This window comes from Platalea leucorodia, assembly GCF_965183815.1.
Source record: "Platalea leucorodia genome assembly, chromosome: 26".
Classification (NCBI taxonomy): Eukaryota; Metazoa; Chordata; class Aves; order Pelecaniformes; family Threskiornithidae; genus Platalea; species Platalea leucorodia.
The window spans coordinates 689832-706199 of NC_138848.1; the positions used below are offsets into that span (position 1 = coordinate 689832).

Here is a 16368-nt window from a genome sequence, read left to right on the forward strand (position 1 = left end):
GGTGCCACGAGTCCTCGTGCCGTCACCGCCCCGGCACGCACCGGTGCCATGAGTCCTCGTGCCGTCACCGCCCCGGCACGCACCGGTGCCACGAGTCCTCGTGCCGTCACCGCCCCGGCACGCACCGGTGCCACGAGTCCTTGCACCACGGCCACGAGTCCTCATGCCATCCCGTGCCGGCACGCACCGGTGCCACGCGTCCTTGTGCCATCCCCGTGCCGATGTGCACCAGTGCCATGAGTCCTTGCACCGTCCCTGCGCCGGCGCACGCTGGTGCCACGCGTCCTCGCACCATCAGCCTCCCCGTGCCGGTCTGCGCCGGTGCCACGAGTCCTTGTGCCGTCACTGCCCCGGCACGCACCGGTGCCACGAGTCCCCGTGCCATCGGTCTCGCTGCGCCGGTGTGCACCGGTGCCACGAGTCCCCGTGCCATCCCCGTGCCGGCACACGCCGGTGCCATGCGTCCTTGCGCCATCGGCCTCGACGTGCTGGCACACACCAGTGCCACGAGTCCCCGTGCCATCGGTCTCGCTGTGCCGGTGTGCACCGGTGCCACGAGTCCCCGTGCCATCCCCGTGCCGGCACACGCCGGTGCCATGCGTCCTTGCGCCATCGGCCTCGCCGTGCCGGCACACGCCGGTGCCACGCGTCCTTGCGCCATCGGCCTCGCCGCGCCGCCACGAGTCCGTGTGCCATCCCCGCGCTGCCGTGCACCGGTGCCACGAGTCCTTGCGCCATCGGCCTCCCCGTGCCGGCGCGCACCGGTGCCACGAGTCCCCGTGCCGTCCCCGTCCCGGCACCCGCCAGCGCCCCGCGGCCTCGCGGCCTGGCGCCGCCGCCCTCTCACCGCGCGGCCTTGTGGCGCCCGCCGCAGCAGCCGCAGTGGCCGCCGCACCAGTGGCAGGCGCGCAGGGGCGGGTAGCAGCAGAGGCAGGGCACCAGCAGCGCCAGGGCGGCGGGCGCCAGCCAGCGGGCGCAGCAGTGGGGGTCCCCGCCGCCGCAGGAGCAGGGGGCCGAGAAGTCCCCCTCGGCGTCCGCCATGCAGTGGTAGAGGAGGCTCTCGGCGCACCACAGGCAGCTCAGGCGGCGGACGCAGCGTCCGGCGGGGTCCGGCGCGTCCCGGCACTGCCCGCGGCCGTTCTCCTCCCGGTTGAAGACCCCCCGGCAGTAGACGCAGCGGGAGGGGGCTCCGGGCGGGGGGTCCCCGTGGATGCGGCAGGAGGGGGATCCCTTGGGATCTTTCTGGAAGCGGACGCGGGCGGGCGCGGCGGCGGCCCCCTCGGCGCGGCGGTAGTCCTCGTAGCCGTGGGCGGCTCGGGGGTCCCGGTGGGGCGGGGGGGTCTCCGGCTCCTCCGGCTCCCCCAGCGGCAGCGGCTGCGGCTGGGCCTGGGGACGGGGCGTCAGGGGGAGGCACCCCCCAACGGCCGCCGGGACCCCCAAGGGCACCCCAAGGTGGGACCCCAAACCGGGACCCCCAAGGGCACCCCAAACCGGGACCCCAAACCAGCACCTGGGACTGGGACCCTGAACTGGGACCCCCCCCAACCACCAGCACCCCAAACTGGGACCCAGCACCCTGAACTGGGGCACCCCCCCCAGCACCGGCACCCCAAACTGGGACCCCAAACTGGGACCCCGAAGGGCACCCCAAACTGGGACCCCAAGCCGGGACCCCAAACCAGCACCTGGGACTGGGACCCTGAACTGGGACCCCCCCCAACCACCAGCACCCCAAACTGGGACCCAGCACCCTGAACTGGGACCCAGCAAGCCAACCAACACCCTGAACTGGGACCCAGCACCCCAAACTGGGATCCAGCACCCCAAACTGGGACCCAGCAACCCGACCAGCACCGTGAACTGGGACCCAGCACCTCAAACTGGGACCCAGCACCCCAAACTGGGACCTGACCCCCCCAACCTTGACCCAGGACCCCAGCCCAAGGCGGGACCCCGACCCACGCCCCCAGCCCGAACTGGGAGCCCCAACTGGGAGCCCACCTGCCCGCCCGGGGGCTCGCCCGGGGGCCGGTAGCCGGTGGCCGAGGACTCGCTGGTGACGATGGTGAGGGGCGCGGGGCGCGGGGCGCGGGGGGAGGCTGGCGGCGGGGGGGGGGCGCGGGGACGCCGGCGGGGAGGGGGGGGGGCGGCTCTGGCGCGGGGCTGCGACCCCCCGGGTCCCCCCCGTCCCCCGCCGAGGAGGAGGAGGAGGAGGAGGAAGATGGGGAGCCTGCGGGGAGATGGGGGGCAGGGGGTGAAGGGGGCCCCCGGCCCCTGGGGGTCCCCAAGCCCCCCCGCTGTCCCCAAGCCCCCCAGCACCCCAAGCCCCCCAGTGCCCCCAAGCACCCCATGATGTCCCCAAGCCCCCCGCTGTCCCCAAGCCCCCCGGTGTCCCCATGCTCTATGGTGTCCCCAAGCCCCGGTGTCCCCAAGCCCCCCAGTGTCCCCGTGCTCTATGGTGTCCCCAAGCCCCCCGCTGTCCCCAAGCCCCCGGTGTCCCCAAGCCCCCTGGTGTCCCCATGCTCTATGGTGTCCCCAAGCCCCCCGCTGTCCCCAAGCCCCCCGGTGTCCCCATGCTCTATGGTGTCCCCAAGCCCCCTGGTCTCCCCAAGCCCCCAGTGTCCCCCCGGTGTCCCTATGCTCTATGGTGTCCCCAAGCCCCCGGTGTCCCCAAGCCCCCTGGTGTCCCCAAGCCCCCCGGTGCCCCCACGCTCTATGGTGTCCCCAAGCCCCCTGGTGTCCCCATGCTCTATGGTGTCCCCAAGCCCCCGGTGTCCCCAAGCCCCCAGTGTCCCCATGCTCTATGGTGTCCCCAAGCCCCCCACTGTCCCCAAGCCCCCGGTGTCCCCAAGCCCCCTGGTGTCCCCAAGCCCCCCGGTGCCCCCACGCTCTATGGTGTCCCCAAGCCCCCTGGTGTCCCCAAGCCCCCGCTGCCCCCAAGCCCCCGGTGCCCCCATGCTCTACGGTGTCCCCATGCTCTATGGTGTCCCCAAGCCCCCGCTGCCCCCAAGCCCCCCAGTGTCCCCACGCTCTATGGTGTCCCCAAGCCCCCCGGTGTCCCCACGCTCTGTGGTGTCCCCAAGCCCCCTGGTGTCCCCAAGCCCCCCGGTGCCCCCATGCTCTATGGTGTCCCCATGATCTATGGTGTCCCCACGCCCTATGGTGTCCCCAAGCCCCCGCTGCCCCCAAGCCCCCGGTGCCCCCAAGCCCCCGCCGCCCCCTGCCCGGGTCCCGGGTGCCCACCGGCGGCCAGGGCCTGCAGGGCGCCGCGCACGCCGCAGCGGAAGGCGCTGGCGTCGGCGGGGCTCTGGAAGGTGAGGCCGAAGCGGCTGCCCCCCACGCGCCAGTGGTGGAAGGTGGGGGTCACCTCGTTGTACTCCAGGTCCCGCCGCAGCGCGCACTCCAGCGTGGGCTGGGGACGCGGGGACGCGGCTCGGCCCCGCCGGCCTGCCGCAGCCCCGCTCCCCGCGTCCCCCGCCCCGCGCCACAGCCCTGGGCCCAGCCACCCCGTCCCCACCCCCGTGTCCCCGCCAGCTCCCAGGTCTCCGTGCCACATCCCTCTCCCATGTCCCCTGTCCCCCGTCCCCATCCCCCCGTCACATCCCCATGTCCCCCTGTCCCTAATCCCCGTGCCACATCCCTCTCCCATGTCCCCTGTCCCCCCGTCCCCATCCCCACGTCACATCTCCATGTCCCCCTGTCCCTAATCCCCATGTCACATCCCTCTCCCATGTCCCCTGTCCCCCCGTCCCCATCCCCCCGTCACAGCCCTGTCCCCGTGTCCCTAATCCCCATGTCACATCCCTGTCCCATGTCCCCATTCCCTGTCCCCTGTCCCCATGTCACATCCCCATGTCCCCCTGGACCCCCATCCCTGTCCCCATGTCCCCATCCCATGTTCCCCATCCCCACGTCCCATCCCCATCCCTGTCCCCCTGTCCCCCATGCCCACATCACATCCCTGTCCCCCATCCCTGTCCCTATCCCTGTCCCCCTGTCCCCATCCCTGTCCCCCTGTCCCCCATGCCCACATCACATCCCTGTCCCCCATCCCTGTCCCCATTCCTGTCCCCCTGTCCCCATCCCCGTCCCCCTGTCCCCATCCCCGTCCCCCATCCCTGTCCCCTGTCCCCATCCCCCTGTCCCTTGTCCCTGTACCCTGTCCCCCATCCCTGTCCCCCATCCGTGTCCCCCTGTCCCCATGTCCCCCTGTCCCCCCATCCCCGTCCCCATGTTCCCCTGTCCCCGTCCCTGTCCCCCATCCCTGTCCCCATCCCCGTCCCCATCCCCGTCCCCATCCCCGTCCCCCTGTCCCCCATTACCCATCCCTGTCCCCATCCCCGTCCCCATCCCTGTCCCCCTGTCCCCCATCCCCGTCCCCATCCCCATCCTGTCCCCATCCCTGTCCCCCATCCCCATCCCTGTCCCCCATCCCCATCCCCGTCCCCATCCCCATCCTGTCCCCATCCCTGTACCCCTGTCCCCATCCCCGTCCCCATCCCTGTCCCCATCCCCGTCCCCCTGTCCCCATCCTCATCCCCATCCCTGTCCCCCTGTCCCCCATCCCCATCCCTGTCCCCCGTCCCCATCCCCATCCCCATCCCCATCCTGTCCCCATCCCTGTACCCCTGTCCCCATCCCCGTCCCCCTGTCCCCATCCTCATCCCCCATCCCTGTCCCCTGTCCCCCATCCCTGTCCCCATCCCCATCCCTGTCCCCCTGTCCCCCATCCCCATTCCTGTCCCCATCCCTGTCCCCTGTCCCCCATCCCCATCCCTGTCCCCATCCCCATCCCTGTCCCCCTGTCCCCCTGTCCCCCATCCCCATCCTGTCCCCCATCCTGTCCCCATCCCCGTCCCCCAGTCCCCCCCCCCGTCCCCCCCGCCCCCCCGCCCCGTCCGTACGGCCTGGTCCCGCAGCCGCTCCCCGCGGATGAGGTAGCGCCGCTGCCGCCTCCCGCCGCCGCCGCCGCCGAGCGTCACCTGGCTCAGCCCCCCGCCGGCCCGGGGCACCCACCCGCCGCTCGCCTCCTCGCGGGTCATCACCACGGCGCGCACCCGCAGCATGTGCCTGCGGGACGGACACACGGACACGCGTGGGGACCGACCCCCCCCCGCCGCCGCCGCCGCGCTCCCTCCCCGCGCGCGCGGCCGTGACATCACCACGCGTTGCCATGGCAAACGGCGCTGTGCCGGGATGGGGGGGGGGGGGGGGGGGCGGGGGGACACCCGGGACCCCCCCCCCCGCCCCCGCGGGACCCCCCTCACCCCCCCCGTGCGGGGGTCCGCCCCCCCCTCAATGGGGCCATTTTTTGTGAATGGGGGGGGCACGTGACCCGGGGCTTTGTCCCCGTCACAAACAAGGGGGGGGGGGGGCGCGGCCGGACCCCCCCTTCCCCCCCCCCCCGATTTATGAATGGCGCCGGACGCTCATTCACAACGGCGGCGCGCGCCCCGGGGGCGGGGGGCGCGTTCATTCAGCAAAACGGACCCGGTCCCGCGCGGGGGGGGGGGGGGCGCAGGGGGGCAGGGACCCCTCCCCTAAAAGGGGGGCGCCCTCCCCCCCCCGCGAAGGGGCCCCCCAGCCCCCCCCCCGCGGGGGAAAACGGGGGGAAACGGGGCGGCCCCGTGCCCTTGCCCCCCCCCCCCCCCCCAAAAAAGAGCTTTTCCAGGCGGAAAAGCCGCGGGTCCCCGTGGGGAAAGCGCCCCCCCCCCACCCCGGGCAGGGTCCCCCCCCCCCCCAGGGTCCCCCCCCACGCGTGCCCCCCCCCCCCCCCGTGCCCCCCCCGGCCCCCACTGACCACGGCGGCGGGCGAGGCTGGGGCTGAGCCGCGGAGCCGGAGCCGAGCTGCCGCCGGCGCCGCCGCTTGGTCCTAATGCCCCGCTGCGGCGGGGGGGGCCGGAGAGCAGCCCCCCCCCCCCTCCAATCCCCCCCCCCCGCACCGGACGCCTCGGTCCCCCCGCCCCGCCCCCCCGCCCTTCCGAACGCCCCCCCCCCCCCCCCCCCCCCCCGCGGCCGTTGCGATCGTTACCGGCGGCTGCGGCAGGGTGAGAAGGGGGGGGCGGGGGGGGGGGCGTCCCTCGGGGGGGGGGGATTGGGGGGGAAGCTCCCCCCCCCCCGCCTCAGTTTCCCCACCCGGGTCCCGTCCCCACACCCCCCGGGATGGGGCGGGGGGGGCAGAGGGGATTTGGGGGTGCCGGGGGGGGACTTAGGGGTCCGGGGGGGGGGGTTGGAGCCCCCCCCTGCCTCAGTTTCCCCACGCGAACCCCCCCACGGGATGGGGAGGGGGGATGTGGGGGCACAGGGGATTTGGGGGTGCCGGGGGGGGGGTTGGAGCCCCCCCGCCTCAGTTTCCCCACGCGAACCCCCCCACGGGATGGGGAGGGGGGATGTGGGGGCACAGGGGATTTGGGGGTGCCGGGGGAGGGTTGGAGCCCCCCCGCCTCAGTTTCCCCACGCGAACCCCCCCACGGGATGGGGAGGGGGGATGTGGGGGCACAGGGGATTTGGGGGTGCCGGGGGGGGGTTGGAGCCCCCCCTGCCTCAGTTTCCCCACCCGACCCCCCCGGGCTGGGGAGGGGGATGCCGGGGGGGGGGGGGGGGCAGCCCAACCCTGCTACAAGCCACCAGAGCATCGCCCCCCCGCCCCCAGGAGCGGCCCGGAGCCCCCCGAAATGGGCAACGTCCCGTCGGAGCCGGCGCCGGCCCCCCCCGGGCCCCCCGAGCCCCCCCGCTGGGGGGGCAGCCCCCTCCCCGCGGCCCCGGGGGGGCATCGGGGGGCTGTGGGGGGCCCCCCGCGACCCCAGCCGCCGGCCCCCGGGGGCGGGCAGTGGCCCCCCAGGGCGAGGGGAGCGGGGGGCACGGTGGCCCCCCCGGCGGGCAGCTCGGGGGTCCTGGCAGCCCCCAGCTCGCCACGGCCACCAGCCAGCGCCCCGTGGCCACCATTCAGCACCCGGTGGCCACCGCTGGTCACCCCATGGCTGATATCCAGCACCCCGTGGCCACCATCCAGCACCCCATGGCTGATGTCCAGCACCCCGTGGCCACCAGCCAGTGTCCTACGGCCACCATCCAGTGCCCTGTGGCTGATGTCCAGCATCCCACGGCCACCATCCAGCACCCCATGGCCACCATCCAGCGCTCCATGGCCACCATCGGTCACCCCACAGCTGATCTCCAGCACCCCGTGGCTACCATCCAGCACCCCGTGGCCACCAGCCAGTGTCCGACTGCCACCATCCAGTGCTCCATGGCCACCATCCAGCGTCCCAAGGCCACAATGCAGCACCCCATGGCCACTGTCCAGCACCCCTCGGCAAATGTGTGGCACCCTGTGGCCACGGCCACTGTCCAGCACCCCGTGGCCACCATCCAGCGCTCCACGGTCGATCTCCAGCGCCCCACGGCCAGTGCCCAGCACCCCATGGCCACCAAACAGCACCCCATGGCCAATGCCCAGCGCCCCATGGATGCCACCCAGCTCCCCGTGGCCACCACCCAGCGCCCCACGGGTGCCATCCAGCGCCCCACAGCCACCAGCCAGCTCCCTGTGGCCACCACCCAGCACCCCACGGATGCCACCCAGTGTCCAACAGCCACCACCCAAGGCCCCACGGATGCCACGCAGCCCTCCGTGGCCACCACCCAGCGCCCCATGGATGCCATGCAGCCCTCCATGGCCACCACCCAAGGCCCCACGGATGCCATGCAGCCCTCCGTGGCCACCACCCAGCACCCCATGGATGCCACCCAGCCCTCCGTGGCCGATGTCCAGGGCCCCACGGATGCCACCCAGTGTCCAACAGCCACCTCCCAAGGCCCCACGGATGCCACGCAGCCCTCAATGGCCACCACCCAGCCCTCAATGGCCACCACCCAGCCTGCCACAGACACCACCCAAGGCCGTGCGGATGCCACCCAGCCCTCCGTGGCCACCACTCATCTCTCCGCGGCCACCACCCAGCCCTCCATGACCACCATCCGGCGTGCCACGGATGCCACCCCAAGGCCCTGCAGATGCCACCCAGCCCTCTGTGGCCACCACTCATCTCTCCGTGGCCACCACCCAGCGTGCCACGGATGCCACCCAGCCCTCCACGGCCACCATCCGGCGTGCCACGGATGCCACCCAAGGCCCCGCGGATGCCACCCAGCCCTCCGTGGCCACCCCCCAAGGCTCCACGGATGCCACCCAGCCCTCCGTGGCCACCACCCAGCGTGCCACGGATGCCACCCAGCCCTCCGTGGCCACCAGCCGGCGCCCCGTGGCCGCCCCCCCGCCCCCCGCCGAGATGGCCCGCATCCTGGAGAGCCTCCGCTCCCTCCACCTCCAGCCGCCCCCCCCCGGGCCCTCCGGGCCACCCCACGCCGTGGCCGCTGGTCACCTTCCCCTTCCAGGGGGACGGGCGGGTGCCCCCGGGCATCTTCTGCCGCCTGGGGGGGGCCGCGGGGACCCCCGCCCCCCGCCCCGCTTCTGGGGGACCCCCGGAGCCCCCCCCGGCCCCGCTGCCCCCCCAAGGGGAAGGCCAAGGGGGCGGGGGGCCGGGCCAAAACCCCTCTACGAGCCACCAAGCCCCCCGCCGGCCACCGGGCTGAGCCCCCCGCTGGCCAGGAAGCGGGGGGGTCGCCGAGGGGGGGGGCGGACGGAGCCCCCCGAATCGCCGGCGCGGCCCCCCGCCCCCCCGCTGGCCCCCTTTCCAGGTGGGGGGCTCCTGCGGCCGTCGCTGCCGCTGCCAGCACCGGGAGCCCCCCCGGCTGCCCAGGAACGTCAGCGCCTGGTGAGTGGGGACCCCCAAAAAACGGGGGGGGGGGGGGGGGGGATCAAAGGGACCCCCCCAGTCCTCAAAAAAATGGGGGGGGGGGCAAAAGCAGGGGGGGCTGGGGGGGTTTGGGGGGCTCCCCCCGCCCCGCTGACCCCCCCGTTGCCCCCCCAGGCTCTCCCCCTCCGCCAACCACCTCGCCGAGCCCCCCTGGGTGGCCACCCTCATCCTGGCCGGGTCCCTGGTTGCCGTCAGCGAGCTCCTGCTGGCCCCCCCCCCGGGAGGAGGAGGAGGAGGAGGAGGAGGACGACAACGCCTCGGCCCCCCCCCAAAACCCACCCGTGACCCCCCCCGGCGAGGGGGGGGGGCCGAGCCCCCCAGGGCAGCACCCGCCGCTAGAAGAAGCCACGGCTTTATTGAAGGCGGTGCCGGGGGGGGCGGGGGGGGGGGGGGGGGGGCACGCAGCCGCCCCCCCCAAACCCGCCCAAAAAAGGGGGGGGGGGGGGCGCGCGCGCGGGGCGGGGGGGCTCCCCCCGGGGACGCGCCCACCGCCGACGGCCCCTTAAATACTTTAAAAAACCAAAAATAAACCCAAACCAACCCCAAACCGCGAGGAAAGGGGGGGGCGACGAGTAAATAAAGGGGGTGGGGGGGGGGAAGGGGGAGGGGGGAAGGGGGGGGCCGCCCCCCCTACACGATCATCTCCAGCTGCCGCGCGTACTCGATGACCTGCGTGGCCAGCTCGGTGGAGGGGATGGTGGCGTCCTCCGGCTTCTGCTGCCGGCTGCTGAAGCCGTAGTAGTTGTTGGGGCCCAGCACCCAACCGCGCTGCAAGAACCGGGGGGGGGGGAATTACAAAAAAAAATAAAAAGGGGGTTTTGGGGTGCCCGCAGGGGTGGGGGGGAGGAGGGGGAGCCCCCCCAGGCACCTTCTTGGCGTAGTCGGTCATCTTCTTGGCGGTGCTGAAGAAGAGGATGCGGGTGGCTTCGGCGAAGAGGATTTTTTCGTAGGCTTTCTCGATGCAGCCGGCGATCTCGTCCCTGGCGCGGCGGAGGGAGGGGACGGGGGGGGGTGAGGAGGGGGGACGCGGCGGGGGGCCCGGGGACACAGCGAGGGGCTTGGGGACATGGTGGGGGGGGCCCAGGGACACAGCAGGGACACGGCGGGGGGCCTGGGGACACGGCGAGGGGCTTGGGGACATGGTGGGGGGGCCCAGGGACACAGCAGGGACACGGCGGGGGGCCTGGGGACACGGCGGGGGGCTCAGGGACAGGACAGGGACACGGCGGGGGGCTTGGGGGATGCGGCGGGGGGCCGGGGGACGCGGCAGGGGACACGGCCGGGGGCTCGGGGACGCGGCGGGGACACAGTGGGGGGCCCAGGGACACAGTGAGGGGCTTGGGGACATGGTGGGGGGGCCCAGGGACACAGCAGGGACACGGCGGGGGGCCTGGGGACACGGTGTGGGGGGCCAGGGAACACGGCCGGGGGCTTAGGGGACGCGGCGGGGGGCTTAGGGGACAGGGCAGGGACACGGCGGGGGGCTGGGGGACACAGCAGGGGTCTGGGGACATGGCGGTGGGCTCGGGGACACGGTGGGGGACACAGCAGGGGGCTGGGGGACACGGCAGGGGGACACAGCAGGGGTCTGGGGGACACGGCAGGGGGCTCGGGGACAGGACAGGGACACAGCGGGGGGGCTTGGGGGACGCGGCGGGGGGCTCGGGGACGCGGCGGGGACACGATGGGGGGGTCAGGGACACAGCGGGGGGCCCGGGGACGCGGCAGGGGGCTGGGGGGGATGCGGAGGGGACACGGCAGGGGGCTGGGGGACACAGTGGGGGGCTCGGGGACGCAGCAGGGACATGGCAGGGGGCCCGGGGACGTGGCAGCGGACTCGGCGGGGGTCCCGGGGACGCGGCGGGGGGCTCAGTGGGGGTCCCGGGGATGTGGCGGGGGTCCCGGGGACGCGGCAGGGGGCCCGGGGACGCGGCGGGGGGCATGGCGGGGGGCCCGGGGACGCGGCGGGGGTCCCGGGGACGCGGCGGGGGGCGCGGCGGGGGTCTCACCGGATGGTATCCAGCAGGATATCGATGAAGAAGGTGTAGCTCTCCGCCGGGATGTTGCCTTTGGCCAGGAAGACTTTGTTGTAGCTGCCCTCCATCAAATACTGCGAGGGAAAGAGAGGGGGGGGAAGGTGGCACCTGGGGGCCCCCCAAAACGCCCCCAAGCCCCCCCCCCCAAAAGCGGGGTACCTGCTCGAGGGAGACGGGGTGCTTGATGTAGACGTTGCTCTGGATCTCCTTGGCCGGCAGCCGCTCCAGCTCGGTGTGGAACTCGGCCACCCGGTTCTGGGAGAGCAGGAAGAGCAGGTTCAACCCCAGCAGCTGGTGTTTGTACGCCGACTCCGGCAGCTCCTCCCTGGGGGGGGGGGACAGGGAAAAGGGGGGGGCTGCCGGGCGCTGGGAGGAGTCGGGGGGCGGCAGCCCCCTCCTCGAGCCCCCCCGACTCACTTGTAGTCGAAATAGTAGCACTTGAGCTGGGCCATGTAGCGCTCGAAGGAGGGGATGTCCTTCTTCAGGATGCTCCACTGGGCGCCGATTTCCAGGATATCCCCTGGGAAAAGGGGGGGGAAAAGGGGGATAAGGGGGGGGGGGGGCAGCCCGGGGGGGGGTCGCTGAGCCCCGGGGGGCAGGGGTGGGGGTGCCGCCCCCCCCCAAATCGCCACTCACGGGCCAGGATGAGCTGCTGCTTCGTCAGCTTCGTGCCGGTGGTGGGCAGAAAGTTGAGCTCCAGCAGGGCCAGCTGGGGACGGACGGACGGACATGGGGGGGGGACGGACGGACACGGGGGGGGACGGTCAGAGCCCGGGGCTGCTCGCCCCCCCCCCCGCCACGGGAGGGCTGAGGAGGTCAGTGGGTATTTGGGGGCGGGAAGCGGGGTGCCCCGGGGGGGCTGCGCCTCCTGAGTCACCCCCCGGCTGGTAATTAAAGCTGGCGGCTGACGAGGCCTCCGCCCGCCCCCCCCAATCGGGGTGACCCACAGCCCCGGGGCCCCCCCATTCCCAGGGCCCCCCCCCCCAGGCCCAGGGGCACCCCGTCATTCCCAGGGGCACCCCGTCATTCCCGGGGGCACCCCTCAGCCTCAAGGCCCCCCCCCCCTCATTCCCAGGGCCCCCTCATTCCCAGGGCCCCCCTCTCACTTCCAGGGTCCCCCCCACAGCCCCCCCCCTCATTCCCAGAGACCCCCCTCATTCCTAGGGCCCCCCCCCCCATTCCCAGGGCCCCCTCATTCCCAGAGACCCCCCCTCACCTCCAGGGTCCCCCCCACATTCCCAGGCCCCCCCCCTCAGCCCCCCTTCATTCCCAGGGACCCCCCCTCACTCCCGGGCCCCCCCCTTCATCCCCAGACCTCCCCCCAGCCCCAGGCCCCCCTCAGCCCCCCCCCCATTCCCAGGGACCCCCCCCCATTCCCAGGGCCCCCCCCCTCATTCCCAGGGCCCCCCCCTCACTCCCGGCCCCCCCCCCCAGCCCCAGGCCCCCCCCTCACTCCCGGGCCCCCCCCCTCACTCCCGGGCCCCCCCCTCATTCCCAGGGCCCCCCCCTCACTCCCGGCCCCCCCCCCAGCCCCAGGCCCCCCCTCAGCCCCCCCTCATTCCCAGGGCCCCCCCCCCCAGCCCCGGGCCCCCCCCTCATTCCCAGGGTCCCCCCCTCACTCCCGGCCCCCCCCCCCAGCCCCAGGCCCCCCCCTCACTCCCGGGCCCCCCCCCCCAGCCCCGGGCCCCCCCTCATTCCCAGGGTCCCCCCCTCACTCCCGGCCCCCCCCCAGCCCCAGGCCCCCCCTCAGCCCCCCCTCATTCCCAGGGCCCCCCCCTCACTCCCGGGTCCCCCCCCAGCCCCAGGCCCCCCCCTCAGCCCCCCCTCACTCCCGGACCCCCCCCCCAGCCCCAGGCCCGCTCCCGGCCCCGCCGCACCTTGAGGCGGCCCAGGGCCTCCCCGCACTTGCTGAGGTTGGGGCTCTTGCGGCTCCACTCGCCCTTCAGCTGCTCGTACATCCCGGCCGCCGCCTTCAGCCCCCCCGCGCCCTCCGCCCCGTTCACCACCAGCCCGGCCGCCGCCATCGCCATGAATCGGCACCGCCGCCGCGACACCGCCGCGCCCCACGGCCGCCGCCGCCGCCGCCGCGCTTGACGGCCGCCGCCGCGTCGCCCCGGCGACGCCGCCCGCAGCCAATCGCGACGCGGGGGCGGGGCGAGGGGGGGGACGGGGAGGGGAGGGGGGAGAGGCGGCGGGGCGGCGCATGCGCAGGAGGCACGGCCGGGGGCGGCGCATGGTCCTATAGCCCGGTATGGGGCCCTATAGCACAGCATATGGCCCTATAGCACGCTGTATGGGGACCTATAGCCCGGTATGGGGCCCTATAGCACAGCATATGGCCCTATAGCACGCTGTATGGGGACCTATGGCGCAGCATGGGGCCCTGTAGCACAACATATGGCCCTATAGCACGCTGTATGGGGACCTATAGCCCGGTATGGGGCCCTATAGTACAGCATATGGCCCTATAGCACGCTGTATGGGGACCTATGGCGCAGCATGGGGCCCTATAGCACAGCATATGGCCCTATAGCACGCTGTATGGGGACCTATGGCGCAGCATGGGGCCCTATAGTACAGCATATGGCCCTATAGCACGCTGTATGGGGACCTATGGCGCAGCATGGGGCCCTGTAGCACAGCATATGGCCCTATAGCACGCTGTATGGGGACCTATAGCCCGGTATGGGGCCCTATAGTACAGTATATGGCCCTATAGCACGCTGTATGGGGACCTATGGCGCAGCATGGGGCCCTGTAGCACAGCATATGGCCCTATAGCACACTGTATGGGGCGCTATAGCACAGTATATGGCCCTATGGCACACTGCGTGGGGACCTATAGCCCGGTATGGGGCCCTGTAGCACAGCATATGGCCCTATGGCACACTGCGTGGGGACCTATAGCCCGGTATGGGGCCCTGTAGCACAGCATATGGCCCTATGGCACACTGCATGGGGACCTATAGCCCGGTATGGGGCCCTATAGCACGCTGTATGGGGACCTATGGCGCAGCATGGGGCCCTGTAGCACAGCATATGGCCCTATAGCACACTGTATGGGGTGCTATAGCACAGTATATGGCCCTATGGCACACTGCGTGGGGACCTATAGCCCGGTATGGGGCCCTGTAGCACAGCATATGGCCCTATGGCACACTGCGTAGGGACCTATAGCCCGGTATGGGGCCCTATAGCACAGCATATGGCCCTACGGCACATTTTATGGGGTGCTAGAGCACAGCACGGGGACCTATAGCATAGCATATGGCCCTATAGCACACTGTATGGGGCCCTATAACACAGTATATGGCCCTATAGCTTGCTGTATGGGGACCTATGGCACAGCATGGGGACCTATAGCAGAGCATGGGGACCTATAGCACAGCACGGATACCTATGGCACAGCCTATGGCCCTATACAACAGTATGGGGACCTATGGCACACCGTATGGCCCTACGGCACACCGTATATCCCTATGGCACACCGTATGGCCCTATGGCAGGCTGTATGGCCCTATGGCAGGCCGTATGGCTCCATGGCACACTGTATATCCCCATGGCACACCATATGGCCCTATGGCAGGCTGTATGGCTCCATGGCACACCGTATATCCCCATGGCACACCGTATATCCCTATGGCACACCGTATGGCCCTACGGCACACCGTATATCCCTATGGCACACCGTATGGCCCTATGGCAGGCTGTATGGCCCTATGGCATGCCATATGGCTCCATGGCACACCGTATATCCCTATGGCACACCGTATGGCCCTACGGCACACCGTATATCCCTATGGCACACCGTATGGCCCTATGGCAGGCTGTATGGCCCTATGGCAGGCCGTATGGCTCCATGGCACACTGTATATCCCCATGGCACACCATATGGCCCTATGGCATGCCGTATGGCTCCATGGCACACCGTATATCCCCATGGCACACCGTATATCCCTATGGCACACCGTATGGCCCTACGGCACACCGTATATCCCTATGGCACACCGTATGGCCCTATGGCAGGCTGTATGGCCCTATGGCATGCCGTATGGCCCCACGGCACACCGTACACCCCCACAGCACGCCGCACATCCCCACGGCAGCCATACGTCCCCGTGGCAGCCATACGTCCCCGTGGCACACCCTACAGCCTTGCCGCACGGGGTGTTGATGGCCAGGGGGCCGTGGGTGCCGTGTGGGTGCCAGGGGGCCGTGGGTGCTGTGGGGCCGTGGGTGCCATGGGTCTGTGGGTGCTGTGTGGGTGCCATGGGTCCATGGGTGCCGTGGGTGCCATGGGTGCCGTGTGGGTGCCATGGGTCCGTGGGTGCCGTGGGGCCGTGGGTGCCATGTGGGTGCCATGGGTCCATGGGTGCCGCGGGTCCATGGGTGCCGTGTGGGTGCCATGGGTCCGTGGGTGCCATGGGGCCGTGGGTGCCATGTGGGTGCTGTGGGTGCTGTGGGTCCATGGGTGCTGTGTGGGGGCCGTGGGTGCCATGGGTCTGTGGGTGCCGTGTGGGTGCCATGGGTCTGTTGTTGCCATGGGTCCGTGGGTGCTGTGGGGTCCGTGGGTGCCGCGGGTCCGTGGGTGCCGTGGGCGCGGCGCGGGGGACAAAGAGACGCGGAGACGTGGCCGTTTCCCGGGGGTTTCTTTGGGGCCGGCGCCCAGTGGGGCTGGCGGCAGCACCGACAGCGGCAGCCCCCCGCGCGTCCCCTCCCCGCGTCCCCCCCGCGTCCCCCCCGTGTCCCCCCCGTGTCCCCCCCCGCGCCCCCCGCCTCCCCGGGAAGGGACGAAACCGCTACGAAATCGGGGTTAAAAACAGGGACCCCCCCCACCCCGGGGTGGCTTTAAAAAACGCTGGCGGTAAGAAAAGGCCCCCCCGGAGCCCCGGGTGGCCCTGGGGGTCCCGGGGGTCCCTGAGGTGGCCTTGGGGTCCCCCTGGGGGACAGAGGGACACGGGGGGACCTGGGGGGCTCCCTAGGGAACACGGGGACCCTCTGGGGATGGCAGGAGGACCCCAGGGGGGACGTGGGGACCCTCTGGGGACGTGGGGACTCTGAGGGGACGTGGGGCGCCTGGGAGGACCCTGCGGGGGGCCCTGGGGGATGCAGAGACCCCCGAGGGGACGTGGAGACCCCGAGGGGACATGGGGACCCTGAGGGGACATGCGGACCCTATGGAGACACGAGGGTGACAGGAGGACCCTGAGGGGGCATGGGGATCCCGAGGGGACGCGGGGACCCTCTGGGGACACGGGGGTGGCAGGAGGACCCCAAGGGGACATGGGGACATCAGGAAGACCCCAAGGGGACATGGAGATGCCAGGAGGACCCCAAGGGGACATGGGGACCCTGTGGGGACATGGGGGTGCCAGAAAGACCCCAAGGGGACGTGGAGATGCCAGGAGGACCCCAAGGGAACACGGGGACCCTCTGGGGACATGGAGATGCCAGGAGGACCCCAAGGGGACATAGGGACCCTCTGGGACATGGAGATGCCAGGAGGACCCCAA

General features: G+C 72.2%; 2 protein-coding genes across 2 annotated transcripts; both read right to left on the bottom strand.

The window, feature by feature from the left end:
* Positions 1-843: 843 nt before the first annotated feature.
* On the bottom strand, positions 844-5066 carry SPRED3 (sprouty related EVH1 domain containing 3; the record flags this gene model as incomplete). The annotated part of the gene is made up of 4 exons (XM_082333492.1): positions 844-1386; positions 1686-1756; positions 3244-3412; positions 4905-5066. The coding sequence occupies 4 exons, from the start codon at positions 5064-5066 to the stop codon at positions 844-846; spliced, it is 945 nt and encodes a 314-aa protein (XP_082189618.1).
* Positions 5067-9249: 4183 nt separating this feature from the next.
* Positions 9250-12937, bottom strand: PSMD8 (proteasome 26S subunit, non-ATPase 8). Its single transcript, XM_082333477.1, has 7 exons — positions 12733-12937; positions 11492-11564; positions 11273-11375; positions 11015-11180; positions 10829-10929; positions 9688-9799; positions 9250-9587 (listed from the first exon to the last, which is right to left on the bottom strand). The coding sequence occupies exons 1-7, from the start codon at positions 12883-12885 to the stop codon at positions 9450-9452; spliced, it is 846 nt and encodes a 281-aa protein (XP_082189603.1). The 5' UTR covers positions 12886-12937; the 3' UTR covers positions 9250-9449.
* Positions 12938-16368: the final 3431 nt, after the last annotated feature.